The sequence below is a fragment of the Parasteatoda tepidariorum genome, chromosome 5, assembly GCF_043381705.1.
Source record: "Parasteatoda tepidariorum isolate YZ-2023 chromosome 5, CAS_Ptep_4.0, whole genome shotgun sequence".
Lineage (NCBI taxonomy): Eukaryota > Metazoa > Arthropoda > Arachnida > Araneae > Theridiidae > Parasteatoda > Parasteatoda tepidariorum.
This window is the reverse complement of record NC_092208.1, coordinates 44,011,024-44,034,526: the sequence shown is the minus strand read 5'-3', so window position 1 is coordinate 44,034,526 and position 23,503 is coordinate 44,011,024. Positions and strand designations below refer to the sequence as shown.

The 23,503-nt window shown below is 29.6% G+C and overlaps 2 protein-coding genes across 2 annotated transcripts in view; one reads left to right on the top strand and one right to left on the bottom strand.

Moving 5' to 3' along the window:
- Positions 1-23,503, bottom strand: part of LOC107454427 (N-alpha-acetyltransferase 15/16) — a 68,721-nt gene that overhangs the window by 21,563 nt on the left and 23,655 nt on the right. The gene's annotated exons all lie outside the window — the stretch shown is intronic.
- On the top strand, positions 15,682-22,684 carry LOC107454438 (uncharacterized). Its single transcript, XM_016071640.3, has 2 exons — positions 15,682-15,836; positions 21,351-22,684. The coding sequence occupies exons 1-2, from the start codon at positions 15,816-15,818 to the stop codon at positions 22,410-22,412; spliced, it is 1,083 nt and encodes a 360-aa protein (XP_015927126.1). The 5' UTR covers positions 15,682-15,815; the 3' UTR covers positions 22,413-22,684.

Sequence of the window (23,503 nt, the reverse complement as noted above, 5' to 3'; positions counted from 1 at the left end):
AATTCTGTCGTAATGTCCTTAATTTCGACGCAGTCACAAGCTAACATTCAAAATAAATATAGAGTGGATTAAATCCAATGTGAATTTAAGAGAACAAGCGCCAGAATTGACTACACTGCGTTAAATTTAAATGACGTAGCATACTTCCAGAAAAGAAAGAAAAAAATGTAATAAAGCAAATCCAACATGAAATTACAATTAAGGGGATCACTATTTTACTTCTGGATCGTAAAATAAACGTGGTATGTGAAGAACATTAGCTCTCAGATTTTTCTTATACCAAATATGCGCAGACAATTTTTTTCCCCTTCTAACTTTACAATAACCACAAGTTTCACGAGAAATCCAGCATACATACTAAAAAAAGCTAAAGATTCAATTATAAAAACATAGATTCTTAATAATTTGCATACGCTCATAAAGGGTATTCAGAATGCCATACCCTTTATGAAGCTATTTCGTAAAGTTCATAAAAATTAATTACATAAAATGGAAATAATAAATTATGAACCGTGTGAATAACTTTTTCTTTAGCGAAAGTTAACTTTTTAAGTATTACCTTCACTGCCCTGCCCTACATTAAGCTGTTTAGCATAAATATTCATTATTTAAATATTTATTAAAAACATCAACATAAAAAAACATGTAAATCTTTTTTTCTTTTTTTTTTACTTGGAGAAAATTACTATTATTTTTGAACAAGATTTTTCGAAACTCTTTCGCCAAGGTAAATCAAAGAGCCGTAGTTTAAATACATTGCACTTGAAGCAAAGCTATAATTTTAAGCGGTATATACCATCTTGCTGTAAAAAAATTATCTGGGCTACAGAACAGAACAGGCATATAACTAAAATATTTTAAAAGTTATAAAAAAGTTAAAAATCGTCGATTTGGCAACATTTTCCCACTTAGATGAAAATTATCAAAATCATTGCCTTCTCTCAGTTTCTGCAAATTTTGGTGGGCCCAGATAATGCAGCATTAGAGTAAGTTTTTAAATATTAAAAAATGACCACAAACGTTTTTTATTTTCACAAAACTGTGTTTTTTTCTCTATATCGGCGTTTTCAGAATAAGCATAGACATCGCTAGCTTTTGATAGGCTAAACTTGTCCTAACAGTCATGAATAACTGAATAACTTTTGCAAACTCAGATAACTTATGGAATAAGCATATTTTTTTCGCAAAAAAAGCATCATTTCATGCGATGACAGAACCTTCGAAAACAGCCTTAAAATGCTACTCTCACTGTTAACACCTATTACAAGATAAATGAGTAATAAAATGAATTTCCGGTCACGTGGTACATAAAAAACACACCAAAATACAAAGAAACTTAATCATTACTGAACAATCTGATAATTACAATAGCAAGTTTACGACTCAAGTTAATGAAAAAGTGAGAACAATTGCATCACAGAAAAGATCACACTTAAAAGGGGATGAGCATAACATCATATAAACCTGTTTTATTCCCGAAAAACGTGAATTGTTGTTTTTCAGTTGGGGAAATTTGTTGAAGGGGGAAATGAAAGAGGCTCATTTACTACACCACAAACAGTATCCCAAGTAAATTCAATTTTCGATCTTCTAAGCGGGGGAGGCGTGGGCGGAAAAGAACTATTTGGGTCGACTGGAGTAGACATTACTATTTCCCATTCCACTGGTATATTATAAGTAGTGATAATGCACCGAGAAGTCGTGATGGTGTAAGCGATACCTCGTTAGAGAAAACTCTTCAGCCCAAGATGAACTTCTTTTAGAACAAAAGCAAGAAAGGTGGAGATTGGATGGAGATGAGCACAGATAATAAAGAATAATAATTCGAAATAGAAAAGCTAAGGATATTTGAAAAGCCCTTTAAGGAGAATCACTCAGGTGAAAATCGTATTCAACAACATGGAATGAATGTTGATCACTTTGGCTTCTTCTCTAACAAACAAGGGGCTTAAAATAAAATAGACAAGATCAGAATTTAGGGCATCCATGCGTTGGCCAAAATCAAACTTGTATAATGTACACGAACGTCGTTTGTTGAAAATTTGTCACCATTGCGGAAATTTTTTTTACTATTACTTAAGGGGAAGAAAAAAAAACATATTCAAAGAAAGTTCCGTCTTTTTGAAATCGCGAGCAGTCGCTTTTTACGTTTTTCCTACCAATACAAACAAGATTTAAAATTACATTTCATGATTTAAAATCATACACCGCGATTCCTATTTACGTTTCGCATACACGCGATTTAAAAGCCACTATTATGATTCGTGTTCACGCGGTTTTAAAAGATGAAACAGAGAGATTCGTATTCACGCGATTTTTTTAAAATTAAATGTCGAGATTCGTATTCAAGCGATTTTTGAAATAAAATGTCGAGATTTGAATTCGCATGATTTAAAAATCACAATGAGATTCATATTCACACAATTTAAAGGAGTAAATAAAATCTTGCATTGATATTCGTATTAAAACGTTGATAACATTCTGTGAATAAATGCTTCTAACATAAATTTTTTCTTGCTCAAATTTCAGGTATTTTTTTTTTTTTTTTTTTTTTTAAATGATTTAAAAGTGTTTTTGAACATACATTTCTGGATTTCTATTTTCAGCTTTTTTACCAAACTTATACCTGTGGTATGAATAAATACAGAGTTCTTTAAAAAAAAAAACATAAGCTTCCTAGAAGACTTACAACTCACTACACAACTAACACAAGCTTGAAATGAAATACGTCGTAATTCCAAAAAGTATATAGGTTAGAAATAAATTTTGCGGCACATACTTTTTATTCCATTTTTACATTAGACAAAAAATATCTTAATACTAAATAATGCAAATTTTGGGTCGTAAACTTACATGCAGCATTGCAGTGTTAATGATATGACAACATTCTGAACTTCAATACAATTCGATTTCGAATTCATGGAGGAACTTAACAAATAAAATTTGGCGGGACAAATAGTTTGTGCAACAAACAAGCAGCACATACAAATCTTTAAACTAATATCACTTTTTAAAAGAAATTATATTTTTCAATCTCATTACACTGATAGCGAATAAACTATGTATTCAAACGATTTCCAATACGTTTTTATGACATAGTACATAATATAAATTAGATTAGATATACTATTTTACTTAAATTATTAAGCAAAAAAATGAAACTTTGATAGTTATATGAAATCCACGCATAAATAAATATGCTAATCTATAATATATATTGCACAGTATGCGAACATACACAAGGTTTTAAAAACAAAATGGAAAAAGCAGTGCAAGCAGTTTTTGAGGTATAAATAGGGCGACATTAAAGTAATAATAATAGTACGTGCTACATAGCCAAGAAACTGTGCACTGTATTCCTCTAAAAAGTCGAATTTTGGAATATAATATTTTACATATTGAAAAATCTGGTGTTCTGATGGCTATAAATTTCTGAATAAGACTTTTTTTTTAAAGTAGAGATCTGTTAGTCGCCTAACTTAACTAACGATTGGAATTCTTTATTTTTTTTTTTTAAATGTTATTAAAGTGTCCCTCCCCCCGCATAAGCTGCAAAGTTACGCTGTGTTTCTATTTTAAATTAATAAAAAAAAAAATTTTAAGCTTTTGTAACGAGCGATATATCACGTCTTATAATAAACAGTGTGTTATACGAGAGAGAGGTCACTTCAAAGCATACAATTTTGAAGTTCTTGAAAATCATGTGCAAAGTGAATTTCACGGTTTCTTTTTAATCGTCACGTTCGGAATGTCAACTAACATTTGATTTCCGTATTAGAAAACCTTCAAATATAAATTGTGAATTGATGTTATTGTGCACTAAAAAATATTTCAAGGGAATGAAAATCTTTTGTTTTGATTGTATGGACATATCCTCACACTAACAATGAAGCTAAAAAAAAGGGTGTCAGTGGTTTCACAATCGTGTTAAAAATAATGATAAAAAGAGTTGACAAAACTTAGGATTTATAATTTTATAACTGCTTCCTTCATTTTCAGTATTTTAATCGAATTCCATGCCGCCCAGAAAGTAGAACTGCTATAATTTTGATATTAAAGTTAGATTTTGAGTTACTTCAATTTTTTCTAAAAGTCAACATAATTTTAAGTAACATGTCTTGTTTTTCAATTTTCAGAGCGACTATTTACAGCAGTGTTTCCCAAAGTGTGGTATGCGTACCCCCAGGGGTATGCGTTCCAATGCGAAATATCTTGCAACAAACGAAAATTTCAAAATTCTGTATTTAAAAACAAAGCTGGCCATGAAAATTTACGATTACGTATTTTTCAATTGACTATATTTTGCAGAGTTAACTGCTAATAATTAGTGGTGTCAACAGTCAGTTGTGATTTTAAACTTTTGTGCAATTTTTTTTATAGTAAAAAAAAATTATTTTTTTTTATTAGTGGCGCACAGCGTTACGAAAAATTTAGAAAGGGTACACAAAAGTCATAAGTTTGGGAAACACTGATTTACAGCATCATTGATTTCTTCAGATATTTACTTCCCAACCTATTTTGATCCATTCCTCTCCAAAAGCTCATTACTCTCATTCAAAAACAAAATACTGTTTGTCTAAGATAGGAACTCTGACACCCACTAAGTCTGCGGCAGTGCTATGGAAACAAGAAGAGGGCATTTTAAAAACGGAGGCAAATATTTCCGGAAGCTTTCTACTGGTGATATATCGGAAATCGAGCTTTTTAAGAATAAATAACGCACGTAAAATATGCGGGCATTGCAAGGATGAGAAAATCTTTCCATAGGGAGGTGGTTTTTCTATCTCACCTATGGAATGGGACATTCCCCAAGCAGCACTTGTTGGAAAGGAACAATGGATTAAGAGAAATAGCGTCAGCCCCAAATTGCAGGGAGAATCAGAGTCAAGGCTTCATTACAAGTAATTGTAGGGGGCATCTGTCCAATTACGAACTCGGGTGGCATGCTTCTCTGGGGACAACGCCGTTTACGATAATCGCCACCATTTGTCCACCTTCCCTTCTGCGGTCTCTGTCCAAATGATGTCCCAAGACACCAGTCGGGCATCAAAGCGTAGCACCCAACTCTATTCTCCTATAGTACTCCTACAAGCGTCAAATAAAAACTACGCCTTTCTACAATAGAATAGAATTTTTAAATGGTGGCTCCGGATCCGGGATCCCACACCCCTACTTAAAATAATCATACCTCGTTACCATAGTCACCGCCACAGTTCCAGACGAATGTCTGGCAGAGATCTTAGACAAACAGTAGATATAAGCATATATATTCAAGTTACGATAATTTCTTAACATTTTAAACATTGACAAAAACATATAAAATTTTATTATACCAATGCTTTATTATTTCGTTAATTCTAAGATGGAAAAAGTTAACAACAAACAACGGTTCACTTTCAACTCTCAATCTAATTCAAGTCGTTTTCTTTTGAAATGTAAATGAGAAGATGACTCAAAAAGTCGACACAACGCTTTCCACCAATACGTGGAAAATTGCACATCAAACACATAAGTATTGTGACTGATCTCTTCAAACAAGTCTTCTGCTTGAGGGTTATCTTTCAGTTCATAAAATATATTTTACACTGACAAATTTTTTAACATCAAATAGATCTTGAACTAAATTTAACTATAAAAAAAAAAAAAAAAAAAAAAAAAAAAAAAAAAAAANAAAAAAAAAAAAAAAAAAAAAAAACATTCCTAAATTCATTTCCAGAAAAGTATTCCCTCCTAGAGTACCACTGCTTTCGATCATTAATCACGATATAAACACAGTATTTTTTAAAAAGTAAAATTTTAACAGTGATCAATGGGATTACCTGCAAGTGACGTAGAGTAGATATCTCGATCCTGATTGGTTGTTGAAACATGGCATTTGTTTACGTTAGCAATTGTTCTTTCCATTCTATTTCGAGTAAGCCAAGCCCGTCAAGTATCAATTTTCTTAAGTGACACATTCTAAATTCTTTCACGAAGATTATTTCTCAAATATTTCAATTGTTTTACGACATATTTACACAGAGACTTAACACAAAGACAGGCACGAAGCCACGTGGAACATCAATTCGATGTGCGATACGGCTCTCTTTTTAATTAACTGATCGTTAATTAACATTTTAACTCATGTAGAGGAACTTAGTAGTCAACTTTAATACACCCTTTTGCTCATAAAGATTAGTTGGCGCTGACGTCATAGGTCATATGTGTGGGAGGTCTTCTTGAAGTGCAAGTACCGAATTAAGCATTCTGTTCAATAATCAATTTAATAATTCAAAAATCAAGGTGTTGTAAAAAAGTAATCTAAATAAAATCGGAATACAGTCAGTACGCATGAAAAATAAAAAAAACGGACCACCTTGAAGAATATTTTTTGACATGCTAATTCCTCAACCTCAAACATGCTAATTATGTAGTTCAGACGATAATTTAAGTTACGAAATCAGACACAAAAACGTACGTTCTCTGAATAAACATACTCTTTTTTCCGGTTCGGATTTCTAACGCCGAAAATATTGGGGATAGCCGCAATCTGCGAAAAATGGTTCCAATAGATTGGTCAGGAGAGCGATCGAAAGTTTTGACACCTTTACGTTAATTTTATTTTTTTGCGTATGCCGCCGTATCTCGAGAGTTTTTTTGCGAATAGCAAATACATAAATATATAAGCACTTTAAATTTAATATAAAAAGAAAAAAAGGGTGAAAGGTGAAGATGAAAGACTTCTTTTGGTAGTGAAAGAATTACAAATCAGAACACACATAATCATTAAGTCTATCGATTCTGGCAATACCTGGCTTACCTTGGAGTTCTAGCCATATACTTTATAAACACACATCATCATATCATCAATAGAGATCCCGAAAAAACAATTGTTCATTTATCTTACATCATCCTCGATTAACACAATAAATCAAATAATAAAAAATAAGGATTTTCCCCAGCTAAAGAACAGGAAAAAGCGGATGCCATTGATGTTAAAGAAAAGATCACCCCGGTAGCAAACGATTTTCAAGTAATTACGTTTAAATTGGAGGTTATTGAGTATTAATGAAATCATAAATAGATGGATGTTGTTTTCGAATTTTAAAATTAGGGTTTAAACGATTATAAGGCCTCATCACCTTCAAGATTTTTTTTCTTTCTTTTCTCTCCCGCAGATTTTATTCAAACACTCTACGTTTTCAGCATAATTTGTATGAATGGCATGAATAAATAGCTTAGGAAAGTAAGGTCAAATCTCGTATGTTTATTTTCATAAAAACCTTAAGAGTTCAATTTTTATAAAACCTATGCGCATTAAAAAAAATTCATTGGTACGTTTTAGTTTTTAATCTAGAAATTATTAGAAACGGGTACCAATTACTTTAACCAATTCACTACCAATTACTTTAAATGTATCATTATCCGTTGATATTGCGATTTCTTTGATTTTACAATAGGTTTATATAATAACAAGTTTCAAAATTGTCATAACAAAAACACACGACTGAGAATTTTTCGTATTTAATTCTTTATTTTCTGATAACATGCTGTATTCCTTAACGAAAAGGATCCACATTCTCTTTATTTTAAATGTTAAAATATGTTACAAAATATGTTTTGTAATATAAAAGGGTCATAACACCGTGAACAGTTCATAAAATTTTAAACACTAGCATTTCATTGTAATTGTACACATACTATGAAGGGGAAAAAAATATCCAACATAACTTTTACTCTAAAAATCGGATTTTCACGAACGAAGTCTTAATGGTTCAGAAGATTGACCTCAAATAAAACATGCTAATTAATATTAACAGTAAAAATTATATTAATAATAATTATTATATTACGGAATCGAACACAAAAGCGTACATTTTCTGAATAAATATATCTTTTTACTGACGAAATAGGATTTTTAATAATCAAAAAGCAACAATCTGGAAAATGTGGACCCTATGGTTTAAGTCAGGAAAGAGGTCAAAAATTTTGGATCATTTAGTTTAGTTCCACATTTTGCGAATTTCGCTATATCTCAGGCAGTTTTTAAGCTAATCGAAAACCTTTTACACACAATTATAAAAATGAATTCATCTGAAGATAATTTTATGAAAAAATAAATTTTAACTATTATTTAAAATTTTATTTAATAACGTTAACAAATTATAATATTGAATTATTTTTAAATTATTTATAAGTTGTCTTTATGAGAGCGCATAAAGTTCAATGAGAGTAATTGTCTTGCACTTTAACAATGGAAATCTTTTCAGAGTAATTTAAAATAAATTCATTTATTATTCCCCCCTCCCTTTAAAATTCTCTTTGGGAATGAGATTTCACGAAATGATTAACTTTAAAGCAGAGTTACGATTAGACCTTAACGATTACACTAGTGATTTATGTCTGCTCATAACTTGAAATGTTATTAACGCTCATTTTACCACCCTATATACTTTAAATGACGAATTTTTAACCAGATAAACGCATTTGAAGTGTATACACGTCGAAGCAAATCTCTACTGTTGAATATGACGTGTATGTATGCTCGTAGTGTAAAATAAAAAGTTATCATTGATTATTATTTTGTGGTATGTTACATGTACTAATATATAGTAATTAGTAGTAATAGATAGAATACTAATTGGACTGTAATTATTTTATGCGCAGGGAGTTAAGGCAACGCGGCCCGCACCAATTACATACACAGGGATGAAAGTACCAGTTAGCAAAAAAAAAAAAAAAAAAAAAAAAAAAAAAAAAAAAAAAAAANACGCAATCAAACATTATGAAATTAATAAATGTATGGAGCTTAAAAAGCTTTGAAAAAAGCTGAATTTAGAATAAAAGCTGAAAACTTTCATGCCTGCATACATAAGCCACGACTTGGAGGTGAGCATTAATTTGTGTAAGCAATTAACAAGGCCTAAATGTTGCTATTTGCTCAGAGACTAAGTTAGACATTCTCGAATTGAATACAAGAACACGAATTCGATTCGAAAGCTCTCTTTTTCTCGCTTTTACCTCACATTATTTTGTAGCAAATGTATTTTATTAGTTTTTGGTTAAACTTTTTAGGGACGAATTTTTTAATTTTATAACCGGCGTAGAACAGCCGACCCAATTCAGAGTTTACGACTATTAATTTTAAACTCCGTAGCCCTGTAATGTTGAACCCAACCCAAAAGACAATGGAACTCCTAAATCAAGCATAAGACAAATTAGCCTTCATGGAGAATCTGTTGATGGAACTCGTATTCATGATACATGGAGCGGACAATTAAAATCTCTCACGGTCAGCCCGACGGCAAGGGGATTTTATCCAGTGATCTTTCTAGAGCTCAGAATATTTTACGTCAACACTGTGGTCGGTGCGAGTTGAGAGCAGAATTCGTATCAGCCAGCCACCGCCAGAATTTGAACCTGGGCCAACTCAATGGGAGGCGAACGCTCCATCCTCTCAGCCACCACGACAATCATGAATGAATAGTTAATTTTTATGAAATGAAAGTACAATAACATGTCAATGATTGACTTTAATTTAGCACCCTGTGGGGGATAAATCCCGCGCTTAATAGATATTTTATACTCATGGGAGATTCTTATACACTTATAATCCATGTGGGGGATTATTATATACTTATTACGATTATAAGGACAATAGTAAATACTTCGATCACATAAAAAACATACGATCACATACAATACATACGATCCCATAATAAACGAAATTCCGGATATAGGAAAATGGGGTCATTTGTTTGGCATATTATAAATGTATTAGTAATAGTGTTATCTTTCAGAGAAAATTTTCTTCTCTTCCTTTCCTCGGATTTTGAAGGGGGGGGGGATTTCAGAGGCATTAAATAACAGTAATAGTGAAAAACAATTTTTTTTAAAAAAAGAAGGTAAGAGCAAGGTGGTGACTTAGGAAAAACTTTATTTGGGACATAGACTGCCTTTTACATTGTGCTGTAATCATCATCAAATATTTAAGTTGTATTAAAATTATATCAAATATTCATTAATAGGTTTCCCACTCTTTTATCAAAGCAAAAATTAAGAACTTCATTTGAAAAAAATTAAAGACCATAAATATAGTATAATCATTGTTATAATGAAATATACATATAACAAAATGACTGCGCCAATTATTACTTATCATCAAAAAAATTTTCATTACGTTGCAACTACTGATATAATTGTACTTATTATAACAAAACTGCTTAATTTTTTAGTACAATTGGGTACAAGAGCATTTGATTTCAAAATGAGGAAAGGATAAAAAGATGTTCATATTGCTCAATATGCTNTATCAAGACAATGGAAGATTACTACAGTAAGCTACTATTATTAGCTGAAACGCGGGGGGGAGAGAAAAAGTTTGATTTTTTTTTTAAATATGTTTATTATACTAAATAATAGTTCTAATAATCTAATGATACTGAAAGTTCTTTTAAGGACCCTTAAATTTCGAAATTAAAATTAAGCAGTTTTTAAGGACGTGATTAAGTATTTTACGACGAATATTAAATCTAGAAACAATTTACGTTTTCTTCTTCTGTCTTTTGCAATAATTTTGAATTTGTATTTAGCGATCAGATTATCAAACATTTCTTTTTATTTCATTTGTTTCCCCGAGCTCCTCGGAAACTGCAATAAACCGCAAAACCTACAATGGCTAACAGCAAAAGTAAGTGAAAATTCGTAAATGCACTTAGCGTGATCTGCCTGAACTTGAAAAAAGATATTTATGCGAAAATTAGAACAGTAGCATGTAAACATAGTTTTTTTTTAATAACGCATTAAACTTTATGTTTAATATAAGCACCAGATTGTGGGTTAATGATATATTTGCATTAAAATTTCTCTACGTGGGAGAGTAAATGAGAAACAATTATGTTATTTTTAAATGGATGGGGCAACCGAGATAGAATAAACAGTTGAGGGCGAGACCAAACATAAAAATGAATATAAATTCCTTTATATTGTTAGATTACTTAACTCCCTATACCAGAAAGGTCGTCAAAAGGTTTCCCATCATCAGAAGATGACACCTTCGAATGGAAGATACCGGTTTCCTTGACCCGACCTAGTGATCCTCAGCTTCTTTTCCGCCACCCTAAAAGGGTTGCCATCCAACAAATCCTCCACTAGCCTGATGAGAATCACGATAAATCCGTGCGTAGATTCTCTGTTTAGAGAGTACGAGAGGGGAAAAACAAAATCATTGACATAATTATTTTTCAAATCGTAATTTCTGATATTAAAAAAGCATTAAAAATTTATTTGGGGCATTGAATTAAAAATTCCTACATCCATTGAGAAGATAAGACCAAACTAACTGAGAAACAAAAAATACTCGCGTCTCGAAATCATAAGTTTCCAAACTTTTTTTTGATTCATCACCCACTTAGCAAAACCATCTTTTCTACATCCCCCAAAGATTTTTTTCTTCTTCAGAAAAATCTGCATTTTTGATAAGATGTACTCAATTATGCCGTTAATATTTTAGAGGGTTTGTATTTACCAAAGTATTGCTATTGAGAATTATTTTTAGAAATTTTCATGAAGCTGTTAGTATTTCTGCTTGTATCGATTCAAATTCAATATATCGCCATGTAATTTAAATAATACATTAAGTATCATACTTTTAAAAATTAATTTGCATATTTTATGTAGCTGATAGAAGTGAGGTGCAATTTATTAAAAAGGACCGCAGAGATAATCTGAAATATATCAGTGATCTAACACCAGTAAATCCAGTACTAAGACAAACAAATTTCAAACTTCAGTGATTTGTATCTCATACATTAACTGTAAGAAATCCTAAGATTTTTGAGAAAAATAAGCGAGAAAAGTATTTAAATATCTTCAATTTCTCAAAAAATAAACATAAATTTTTTGTTCCTTTCGATTGCGATGTTATCGCCAAAAGGAATTTAATGCCAACTCCTGTTTCGAATAGCTAGAGCAACCGATGTTTCTGTGCTAGATAACAATACAAGTTTCAAATCTTTTTCTGGCTGCTACAAGCAGAATTTACACCAGAAGGAATTTATCATCCATTAAAATTTCGACCTCTTTCCCACTTGCTAAAGGTTTGAAATCTCAACTGCGTCTAAAGAAAATACAAATTTCAATCGCTTTCTGACTGTTCTGCTATAAGCACATGTTATCGTCACTTTATTGCCAAATATATCGTTAATCACGATTGTAACATCATGCTACAGTTCAAATTTCAGCTGGTGCTTAGTGCTGAAAGAAAATACAAGTTTCAAACGTTTCCAAGCTACTAAAAGCATAATTTACGGCCAAATAGTATTTGTAATCGAAATTGCAACTACTTGGCATTATAGGTCCCCGATTTCAAATAGAATTTAGAGCGGTAAGGCAACTCAAACTTCATCTGTTTCCTAATCATTAAAAGGGAAATTTACAACCAAATTGTAATTATCGACATCATCGATTAAAATTTTTTACTGAATAACAGGAACTGAATATAACTGATATGAGGGAATATAAATTTTATTTACTTTCTAATTGCTGCAAACATAATTTAATTGTTAAATAGAATTCATCCCCAATTGAAAGTTCGGTTACTTTTAGTTTAGTGAAGACTGCTTAAATTTCAACAGGGTCTATCTGTGTCAGCTGACAAAACGAGTTTCAATTGTTTTCTAAATGTCAAAATTACTACTTCACTGAAAATTGAAGTTTTTGAGCGTCATAAACTAACAAACATGGTACTAAAGAGAAGAAAACAAAAATTTGGAAAATAATGTTTTCATGGGTGCTATATCTTTTCACACCTTAAACGAAAATCATGGGGTGTATCACTTTCGTGATAAACTTCCATTAGTACCGAAAGTACCCCCACCCCATCCATATCTTTCGAAAGTGATGAGATATATTCCAAAGTTTGGACCCCTTAATCTTAATTTATCTTTTTACGTAATTTGCCGTCTCTCGTGAACTTTTTAAACCAATTGTAAATTCGTTCATCAAAAGCTGTTTCCATGCAAAAAATAACTTTTAGAAAATATTTTTTATTATTTTATTTAATGATAGTCAAACAATTTTTGAATCGTAATGTAATTTTTTACATCATTTTAAAGAATGTAATGTCACAAAGCGAAATACAAATTTTGAGTGAGATAGGTCAAATAGTTTTCGAGAAATCAAATTTTAGAAATACGGCTTTTACTTTAAATAAAAAAAAAACTCTACTATAATGCGGGAAATTTTTTAAAGGCGTTAAAAAAAAAATAACAGCTATAATTAACGCCTTGTAAACACAATAGAGAATAATAGTAAATAATAATATAAAATAAATCAATGAAAAGGGAATTAAATAAAACTAATATCAAAACAGAGATAGTTCTTACAAATTACGTATTTTCTTTTTAAACAACAAGATTCCTTTATAAATATATTCAAATTCTAAATAAAATTAATTTCATTGTCGGAAGAAGCGAATCGGGAAAGATTATTAATGGTATTAAGAATCAAAGGCAAAACTTCCTTAAAGATTAATAATATTCCATAAAAAATTATCAAGACAATGGAAGATTACTACAGTAAGCTACTATTATTAGCTGAAACGCGAAGTAAAACGAAACAAGAAAAAAGACCGCAACGCCACAATAGTTTCTGCTCAAAGAATGGGCAGATGAACTTTCCCACGACAGATTTCCTGATTTTTGCCAATAACAAATCAGAAATTCTTCACGCAAATTGCTTGATATCGAGTTTTCCTTAAACGGATAACTTTCATCGAAAACAATGATTCAAGTAATTTTTATTTTCGTTTAACTGAAAATAAGGGCTCTGAGTAAGGGTTCCAAGAATTATTAATTTGATCAGTAATAATTTTTTAAGCCTGTAATTATATTTAGCTCCATCCAATTAATATATCCATTATTTATTTAGTTTTATGATTATTTTTATGAAATTATTTCAGCAAACTGCTAGTTAGATTTAATAATATAGTATACATTTATATATGTATTTTTGACATGCATATACATTTCAAAGCAATGTAGCGAATGAATTATGAAAGCGAAAAGCATTTAAATAAATTGCATTATAGAATTTCCCGCCGAGCTTTACTATTTATTATAAAATAAAATCAACAATAATTTTTTTTTTCTTTCATGACTATTTTCTACGTTTATAATAGTTCTCTTTCCTTTTCATATAAACAAAATCATGAATAAACTATCTTAAATATTACTTATAGCGTATTATTTATTATTTTCAATCTATGTATACAAAAAAAGAAAAGAAAAAACACTAAATTGATTTAATTACCAACAGAACCTATTGTTAAAAACGCTTTTTTATTGTTAAAACAATGAAAAAATTTCATTCCTATATCAGGGTGCGTAGCCAAATTATTTAAGAAAAAATAAGCACCTTTTTAGGCACTTTTCAAGCACTCGAAAAATATTTTTAAGCACTTTAATAAAAAGTTTCTGACAATTAACGGTTTTATCTTGTTTCAACCGTCATGTGGGGGGGGGGGAACCTTTTGGCAATGTTTTTGAAAATTGTCAAAAATCATGAAATTTTGAATCATGTAAAATCGTTGAATCATGTAAAATCGTTTTGAATCGTTGTCATACGCTACGGACTGACGATACGCTGAAATAGATTGGGGTTGAATTAATTGTGGAAACGTTGAATAGAACAATGTTAAGTGTGCCTTTTTGCACAATTCGAAACGAAAATCAACATAGTAAATGAAAAATCTCATTTTGAAAGTGGGAAAATAAAGCACTTTTTAAAAACACCCAATGAAAAAAAAACCGTTAAGGGGTTTTAAGAAACGAAAATGGAAAATAGGCACCTTTAAGCACTTTTTAAAAACGCTAAGCACCCTGTATACGTTCTAAATAAATAACAGTTAGTTAAAGTGTTTTTATTGCTAATGAACTTCATTAAATCAAAGTTCCAACAAAAGTCAAGTCGATCATTGGATTCCGTAAGCTTAAAAAAAAAAAAAAAAGTGATCACTAAAATACGTGATTCAAGATTTCCGTCATAACATATCAAAAATTAATTCGATTTTATTGTAGCCAAATTAAAAAGAGGGACAATAAATCACATTAATAAATAAATTTTTCTGTCACGAATCGGAATTATCAACTACGAATAAAATATAAATTTTTTTAAAAATTGAGAGAAAAACACTTTTTTTTTCTAGCGAACAATCTATTAAATGCTTGCCATTCCGAAATTACTTTTAACATAACCAATTTTATACCTTTGTGTTTGCTTCAGCAGTTCATGAATTCTAGCCTAAATTATTATGAAATTTTTTTTTCTCGAAGTTTATCCGAATTTGCTTTTTTCTTTAACAAACCTGCGTAAAAAGTCAATAATGCGCGTGAATGAGAACTTAGAAAGAAAAAAAAAGAGGGTGCTGGTAAGGATGGAATAAGTAAGAGTAAATAACAAAAAATTAAATTTGAGATTAGCGGTACACCGAGGAAATTTTTTCGGAATGTAAATTATTGATTCGCGGAAGTCCGCGAAACAACGGTCTTGATATTCGCGGACTTAGTCAAAGAATATGCATCAAAAAGTACGCGTAAAAAATCTCACCAAAAAGTACGAAGAATCGCCAAAAGTGGCACGTGAACACTATGGAAATTCCCGTTGGAAACATGGAATGGAAAGAGAATGAAGAAATGGTCATCTGCATCACTTTCCTTTCGCGATGTTGAGGACGGAAGCTATGTAGCATGTCTTCTTCAAACAGCCATGAGGACCTCTTTACCTGATGACTTTGTTCAACCCCGAAGACCTTAATTGATTACCGGTGAGAAAGCGCAATGCCGATCTTTTTCATCACGGTGAGTAATGCATACATAAATTTTTATTACGCAAAAAATTTAAAATTATTTACAAATAAAATTGGAATTTATTATTACATTAAAAAAATATGATTAATAATCTCGTATTAATATACATTATGAATACTGACTGATAGCGATTGAGCTTAAAAACAGTCTAATTTATAAGCTAAAGGACCATTCTCACTAGGGACGATTTTTTTCACACGCGAATGAGAACCGAATTAGTGGAAAATATTTGCCCCCTAAAAAAAATCCCTCTATACCAGTTACCTACTTTTTAGAGGTTTAAAATAAATCGGAAAAATAATCCAAGTACCCATTTTGAAATTAAGATTTCTTTTAAAAGCAGTTAATTTTTACGCATATGACAAATGTTCGAGTTTTTGGAAATAGAGAACTAATAATGAATGAGTCTTACTAGTACTTTTTTTTTCTTAATTAGGACATACGTTATTTATAATACAGTATAAATTATTGTATCTTAGTGCAAATGAAGCTAATAATTATTGAAAATGTAGTACATAAACGTGGCCTTGAAACCTGGAAGGAAGTTCTAATTAAATTTAGAAAAGAGAACAGCTGACAGAAAACACCCCCAGGGTCAGATTGTCTATATAAACTTCAGAGTTGGAATATTTTTGAACGGGAATAAATTAGAGATAAACAAAATTTAATTAGAACAAGAAAAAAAAACCTTCTACTTATAGTAATCTTCAGTATAATTTAAAAGTGTTTTTTGAGATACAATTCTTGTTTTTATTTTTTCCTCATTTGTAGAAATAGGTTATTATTATTATAACTTAGCACAATATATATACATTTAATAATTAAGCAAGACCTTGTATATTATTTCATTCATAATATTTTAATTGTTTTTTTTTCTTTATTTCTAGCCACAAATAAAATTAAAATAAGTAATGACATTTTTAAAATTCTCTAACAAAAAAATCGGAAATTAAAAAAAAGTTAAAAAGCACAGCACTGGATTCAGAAGTCTTGTCTACCACTAATATCCATATTTATTTAAAATCCTTAGGTCATAAAGTTATTTAAACTATTATTCTAGGTGTCGAAATTGTTTTTCTTGTTTTTCGTATGAGTAGTGTGCGTTGTTACTTTTTAAATTCCCCTAAATGAAATTCAAGGTCAAAGCCAAAACAAACGGGAAGCGAAGGTCATGACCCCAAGGAAAGTTTCAATGGATGAGAAATTTAAGCTAATTAATTTAAATAAAACAGAATTTTTAAAAAGGTTTTTAGACTAATGAAGGTGTAAATATTAATTTTCAAGTGTAAAGGGCTACTTTTAATGTCAGAAAAATCTACAAATTTCTCACTCCAGCCATTGCAAATCACAAAATAAGCACATTTTTAAAACACTTTTTGAATTTTACAAAAAGTTTTATCATAAAAAATATATTTGAAATGATCAGTTGTTTTGCCAACAAGCAGGACTTTGAAATGATGGACCATGAATGTTTAATAAATTACTGAAATAATAATAAAGTATACATTATCTTTAAGTAATTGACTTTTTTATATCTATACATAACTAGTAGTTTTGCTTATATGCAACGAACATTTAATGCTGCTTTATTACATATGATTTTTTTATTACAATATATATGATCTATTATATTGTGGTCTAATGGTTAATCTAATGGTTCAAATCATAGTCTTTATTTGTATATTACAAATTTAGCTATGAAAATGAAACAGTTGTAACATGTTAAACAATATAAATATACTGTAACAAAACTGTGTATCTGTATAATTAATACCTGAAACTAAAACTCTAAGACTTAATTATCTAGAATTGGCTGAGACTACACTTATGCCATTTTTACAAATTCTGGATTTTGAAGAAGATAAAATAAATTGTAGCTTTATGAAAACAATATTAATGTGAATATGCAAAAGAAATATTTACCCATTGCATTGCTAATATTAATTGGCTTGATTGGTTCAAAGTACAGATGAGGAATAAATAAATTTAGAAAACTGCTAATAATATTTTCTAGCATTTTAAAATGAAAACTAGGGAGACTTAGACCTTAGAATTTTGCAATAAATAACTATATGAAAAATATTTGAAGTGGAACAAATAAAAACAGAGAGCTTACATCTGTTTTATTATTTTCCTTCTTATTATTTTATACCTCTTCTTCTACTAGTTAAATCATTTTTTTAAAAATGTAACCTGTTAGTTTTGGTACATTTCTTCTGTCATTTTATTTATAGACACTGAGGAATGTTCCCCTGTATAAGAACAAAATACTATGTTTATATCTGAACCTTTTATTTGAGCTTTATTAACATTGTTTTTCCTTATTCATCTTTTACTGAGTAGCCACTGGGAGTCGCATTTGGAGATTAACTTGTGTTGGGAAGTAGTTTAAAATATAATAGAATGAACTATTTAATCATCATTTTCAAAGACTTGTGACAAGGGGCATGGCCTGGACTTGATTACTAAAAATATCATTGATTTTTAGGTCAAAAATATTTTTTATTTAGGATAGGTTTTAAATATATATTTAAATTATATTTTTTCATTAGCTGTGTATAAAACAATTTGCCATTAATCAACACATTTCCATAATACTTAAATCAGTTTAATGTTTATCTAGATACAAATACCTTTTGATATTTTATTTATTATTATTTTGATTTCCGGACCTAAATTTATTTATTCTTTATTTGATATCAAACTAACAGGATCTTTGTCTTTATTAACTTATGGAAACATTGAGCTTGACATAACAGAACAATTTTTTTCAGTGATTAATTTGCAATAATTATTTATCATGTTAGTTAAGAGACATTAAGTACTTCAGTTTAAATATTCTTTTTAAATTGCATTAAGCATTAATATATTTTAGTGGAGCTTTGATGCTATAAAATTTTATTTTTTCCAATGATCATTTTGAAATTATCTAATTGTTTTATGAAGAAATATTAAGTAAGTTAGTTATATTGTTTTCAAATTGTATTAAGCATATTTTATTTGAGCTTCTATTGGTATATACCATGTTAAAAAAACACACACAATGTGTTAATTTTTTAAGTAATAAACTACAGAATATTATGACTTTTCTTAAGATAATCTACATATTACCTTAGCAATGAATAAGATAAAAATAGTTAAAATAGTCAGGGGCCTGTGCTAAGGACCTCAAATTATTAGCCAGTGAATTAGCCAAATTTCAAAATTCTTAGACAAAGGCAAATCTTAGAAATTTTTTATGTTTTATTTTTTCCAATACAAAACTTAAATTGTCGAAATACAAATTTACTATAGTTGGGTTTTTATAGTTGGGGAGGAGTAAATGAGCAATGAATGGAGAGAGGAAGAAAAATGTAGATGTTTTATCGTGTTTGAGGAAAAGAATTAGGAACAGGTTGTGGTTAATTTATAGTAGCTTCTCTAGAGTAGAGCAGTAATATAAGGATAAACCTAAAGCAACATTATGCTTTTGTCACGCGAAAACATTTTCGGCGACAATAGTTGGATTATAATATTGATACTACTTAATCTGGTTTATTGACACAAACTATAGAAGGGGAAAAAAAGGGGGGGGGGAATAAGTCGTGTAATATTTCATGATCCAGGAATGAACATGGTGACCTGTATTTTAAAGTAGTTTGTCTTATGCTTACATATGCTCTCTTGTTGCTTACATTATCTGGACTTAATATAATTCTAATTAGTTATGGGATGTACCTAACAAAAATTACAGTAATCTTATAAAAAATACAGGACTTGTTCATAAGAAATCCGTTCAATTTTTTCCAGATAGGGAGGAATATATACTCATCTTTTCGGTAGAAAAATCCCTCGCCGAATTTGCAATATTTTTACATTTGGCGAGATGACAAATGATTAGCACAGTCCCTGTATAAAGATAATATTTAATTGCCTTTATAATGTCATAATCATAAGAAAGTTTTTAAATTAGAATTCAAGTCTAATTTTAAGAAATTTTTTTTAAAAAAAGTTTTTGGTTAAAAAATATATGGAATTTAAGATTCAACCTTCACTATAAATGTTACTTTGTGTATAGCATTATGCAGTAAAATTGGTGGGACAATTTTTAAAAACATGAATATGTAGCAGTTCGACAATAAAATATTACATTAATTAAATATCACAGAGTTTCGATAGTTCAAATTTCCCACAAATCCGAGTTAATGAAAAATTGTCAGTTTTGCTCTAAAATAATGACCAACGCACACACAACACATGGAACGATTACTACATTTGGTTTTACAACAATTAATACAACTGAATGTTGAAAAACAAATTTGTGTGTTAAGCACTGAAGCATGTTAGTGTAGTCAATCAAAAACATGTGTATCAATCTTTATTAGTTTTAATTTTACTTTACTGTAATTTTGTAGTGATTAGTTCTCATGTGGCAACGGATCAAACACTTATCCGAAAACTCTTCCGAGGGTAGGTCGGTCACTATTATTTAAACAAAAACATTAGCCAATTATTTTAAAGTACAATTAGCCTAATGCTATAATATAATGAATATTGTAACTTGGTGTAATGCAGTAAATGAACCCTGATTTCCTAATGAGTAAAAATTTTCTTCAACTATAATATATCTTTCAATTAAATACAGAAATTTAAAAATTGATTCATTTCCATTTAAAAAAATTTAAGTTTTTGAAAGTTCGAGGTAGGCTCGATCTTGTCTATCTAAAATTATTGAGACTCTACTGTATTAACTTCAACATAAAAGGAAAGATCTTTTTAAGAAAATATGGCTTCTACATACTGCTGAATTATGTAGAAGCGAAGAATTAGTTCTGTATCGACAAAGTAATTTTTTTTATGTGCTTAATATTTGAGAAAATTTGAAACGATTAAAAGAACAAAATTTAGAAAGTGTCAAGTTTAACTGTACCTATAAATACTTAATTTCATAATTTTTATTTAACAGAAAAACACACTAACTTAAAACTTCAGAGTACAATTAACATGTTGAGCATTTTAGATATTTTTAAGGACTTTACTGTCAGGCCATATGTTGATGCTTAGAAGTGCTGTATTGTGTTCACTCACAGATTGAAAAAAATAATACAACTTTAGTTTGTAATAAATAAAATTAAGCAAATTTTAAAACTAATGCTCGAAAATTACTAAAAATAAAGTAAATTTTTTTGTTTTATGCAATATTTTACAATGTAAGTAACTAATGGCTAGTTTAGTCTAAACGGCAAGCTCAGTGCCAGATACTTAATAGGGATCAATAAATACTCCTTAAACAATACTCAGAACTTATAATCAAATTATATATTTATTGATCAGTTTAATTTTTAACACTGAAAAAAATTAATATAAGAGCAAGATAAATTTTTTAAAAAAGGACAAAATTAGAAATATATATATATAATTTTAATCATAAATTCATAATTCTAATCATATAGAATTGGAATTATATATATTTTTATTTATATTATATAAATTAATAATCAAACTAATAACTATTTTTTACTTCAGTTTCAGTGGTTTCTATTTTGGATAAGCTTAATATGGCCAAGTAATATGGTACAAGGAAATGTGATCCAATATGGGATGAGAATAAAACCAACAAAGAGAATTGTGCCATACATTCAAAATTCTGCCAACTGCTTAACATGCAACAAAACCAGTACACTAAAATCAAAAAGTGAGAAAGAAAACAGTATTCCAACCAATAATGATAAAACTCCTGTAAATCCTCTGGTCAAAATTCAACAGACTAATTCACCAATATATTCAGCATATCCGCGACAAAATTCCAGCAATGGAGCAACCTTCTTTTTCACACAACTGGAGCCTCATCGCTTCGAGTACCGTGCCATGTTTCAGCATCGACGCAATGACTTTCAACCATTTGTTCATGAATTTCAGCCATTTAGTAGAGACTATCCACCACTACCTAAACTGTCATCACTATCAGACTTCACAGATTTTTTCCATAACAATGACCCTTTTCCTAAACTTCCAGATTTTCCTAATACCAATGAACATTTTCCCAAAATTGCTGACTTTGCCAACAAGAATGAGCATTTTCCCAAAATTGCTGACTTTGCCAACAAGAATGAACATTTTCCTAAAATTCCAGACTATAACAACAATCATTTCCCAAAAATCCCTGATTTCATTAACAACAATGAACCGTTCGCAAAATTACCAGAATTTACTTTCCCAACTCTTTCACCTGAAGTAAAAAGGGTATGGAATCAAGTTCCTGTGTTACAACCACCACCTAAACCAATAATAGAAGTTGATAATCCACTGATTAAAAACTATGATGTAGTTTTAGGTCAAGTAACTTACCCCAAAATATTCAGATTTAATGAAGAAAGGATTAATATTGAAGACTTTGACCGACAGAAAAAATTAAGATATTTCAATTTGGCAAAGCATGGTGATGTTTCAGACACAGAAAATGTAAAACGTGATCATTTATTAATTCTACATGGAGGTATCTTTACAGTGAAAGAACCGCCCTTGTTTAATAAGCATTTTAAAAAGAGACGAAAGTTAAATGCATTTAAACGACATGCAAATCTGTAAATATAAAAAATTTTGGAGCCATATAATTAATAATCTAAAATACTTATTACCTTACCCAAACATTAAATAAACAGTAAACAAAAAAATAATTTAAAATTAAAAAAAAAAAAAAAAAAAAAAAAAAAAAAAAAAAAAANAAAATGAAAAAAAAAAAAAAAAAGAAGATAAATCAGTTAAATAAATAAGAATATTTTTCACTAATGTATATATAAAACTAGGCCACTAATTTTGTACATCAACATCATCTTTGATCAATAAAAATTAGCAAAACACTTTGTCTTATTTTTCTTGTCTAAAAATGCACAATATTTCTCAATAAACGATTCTTGAAAGTAATAGGACAACTGGAATTTCTGCCATTTATCTTATGTATTATTCATTTTGAAAGCTTTGGTAATATTCTATCCATATAAATGCCAACAAAGAAAAAAATCAGCTGAATATTTTAATACACGTATAATTGTTTTTTTAACTATGTATATATCAAAATTTTGTACAAATATGATTTTCTGAAAACTGAACTTTCTTAGGTTTTGTAGTGATTTAAAATAAAAATAAGTACAATATTTTACAAAAAAAAATCTAGATATTTCTGGAATTGTTTGCAATAAGGACATTTTAAATATACACGTAGACTATTTTTAAGGGAAAACAAATAGCTAAAAAAAAGTACTATTAAAAGTATCTTGCAGAAAGATATTAGTACAAGAGAGGTTTGTTGTGGAAAGCCCAGAACAATTCTGCCTCAGGGATACACAGATACTTCATATTTTACGATAATGAAGAATATTACTGAAAACTAGGAATTTTCATTTTAAACAAAAGTTTTTCAAAATTACAAGGAATACTTGGGAAGAAATTTTGTTTTTTGTTTTTTATTAGAAGGAAATTCACAACGCAGATGGAAGAATGGTACACCTGCATCTTCTCTTAGATCAGTAACAATTTGTCGCAGTTACAACAACATTAAAAAAAAATGCCATTAAGAAACCAAAATAATGTACAAAGTTGATTCTTTAAAAAAAATTATTTTACACTTATTTTAGGTACGGAATATTTCATTTACAACAAACAATAAAGTTAGAGTACAA

Excerpts from the sequence above, each read along its gene's own strand:
- LOC107454438 (XM_016071640.3), top strand. The coding sequence starts at position 15,816 with ATGCCGATCTTTTTCATCACG. Across the intron at positions 15,837-21,350 it reads TGCCGATCTTTTTCATCACG|TTTCAGTGGTTTCTATTTTG; the intron begins GTGAGTAATGCA and ends TTTTTACTTCAG.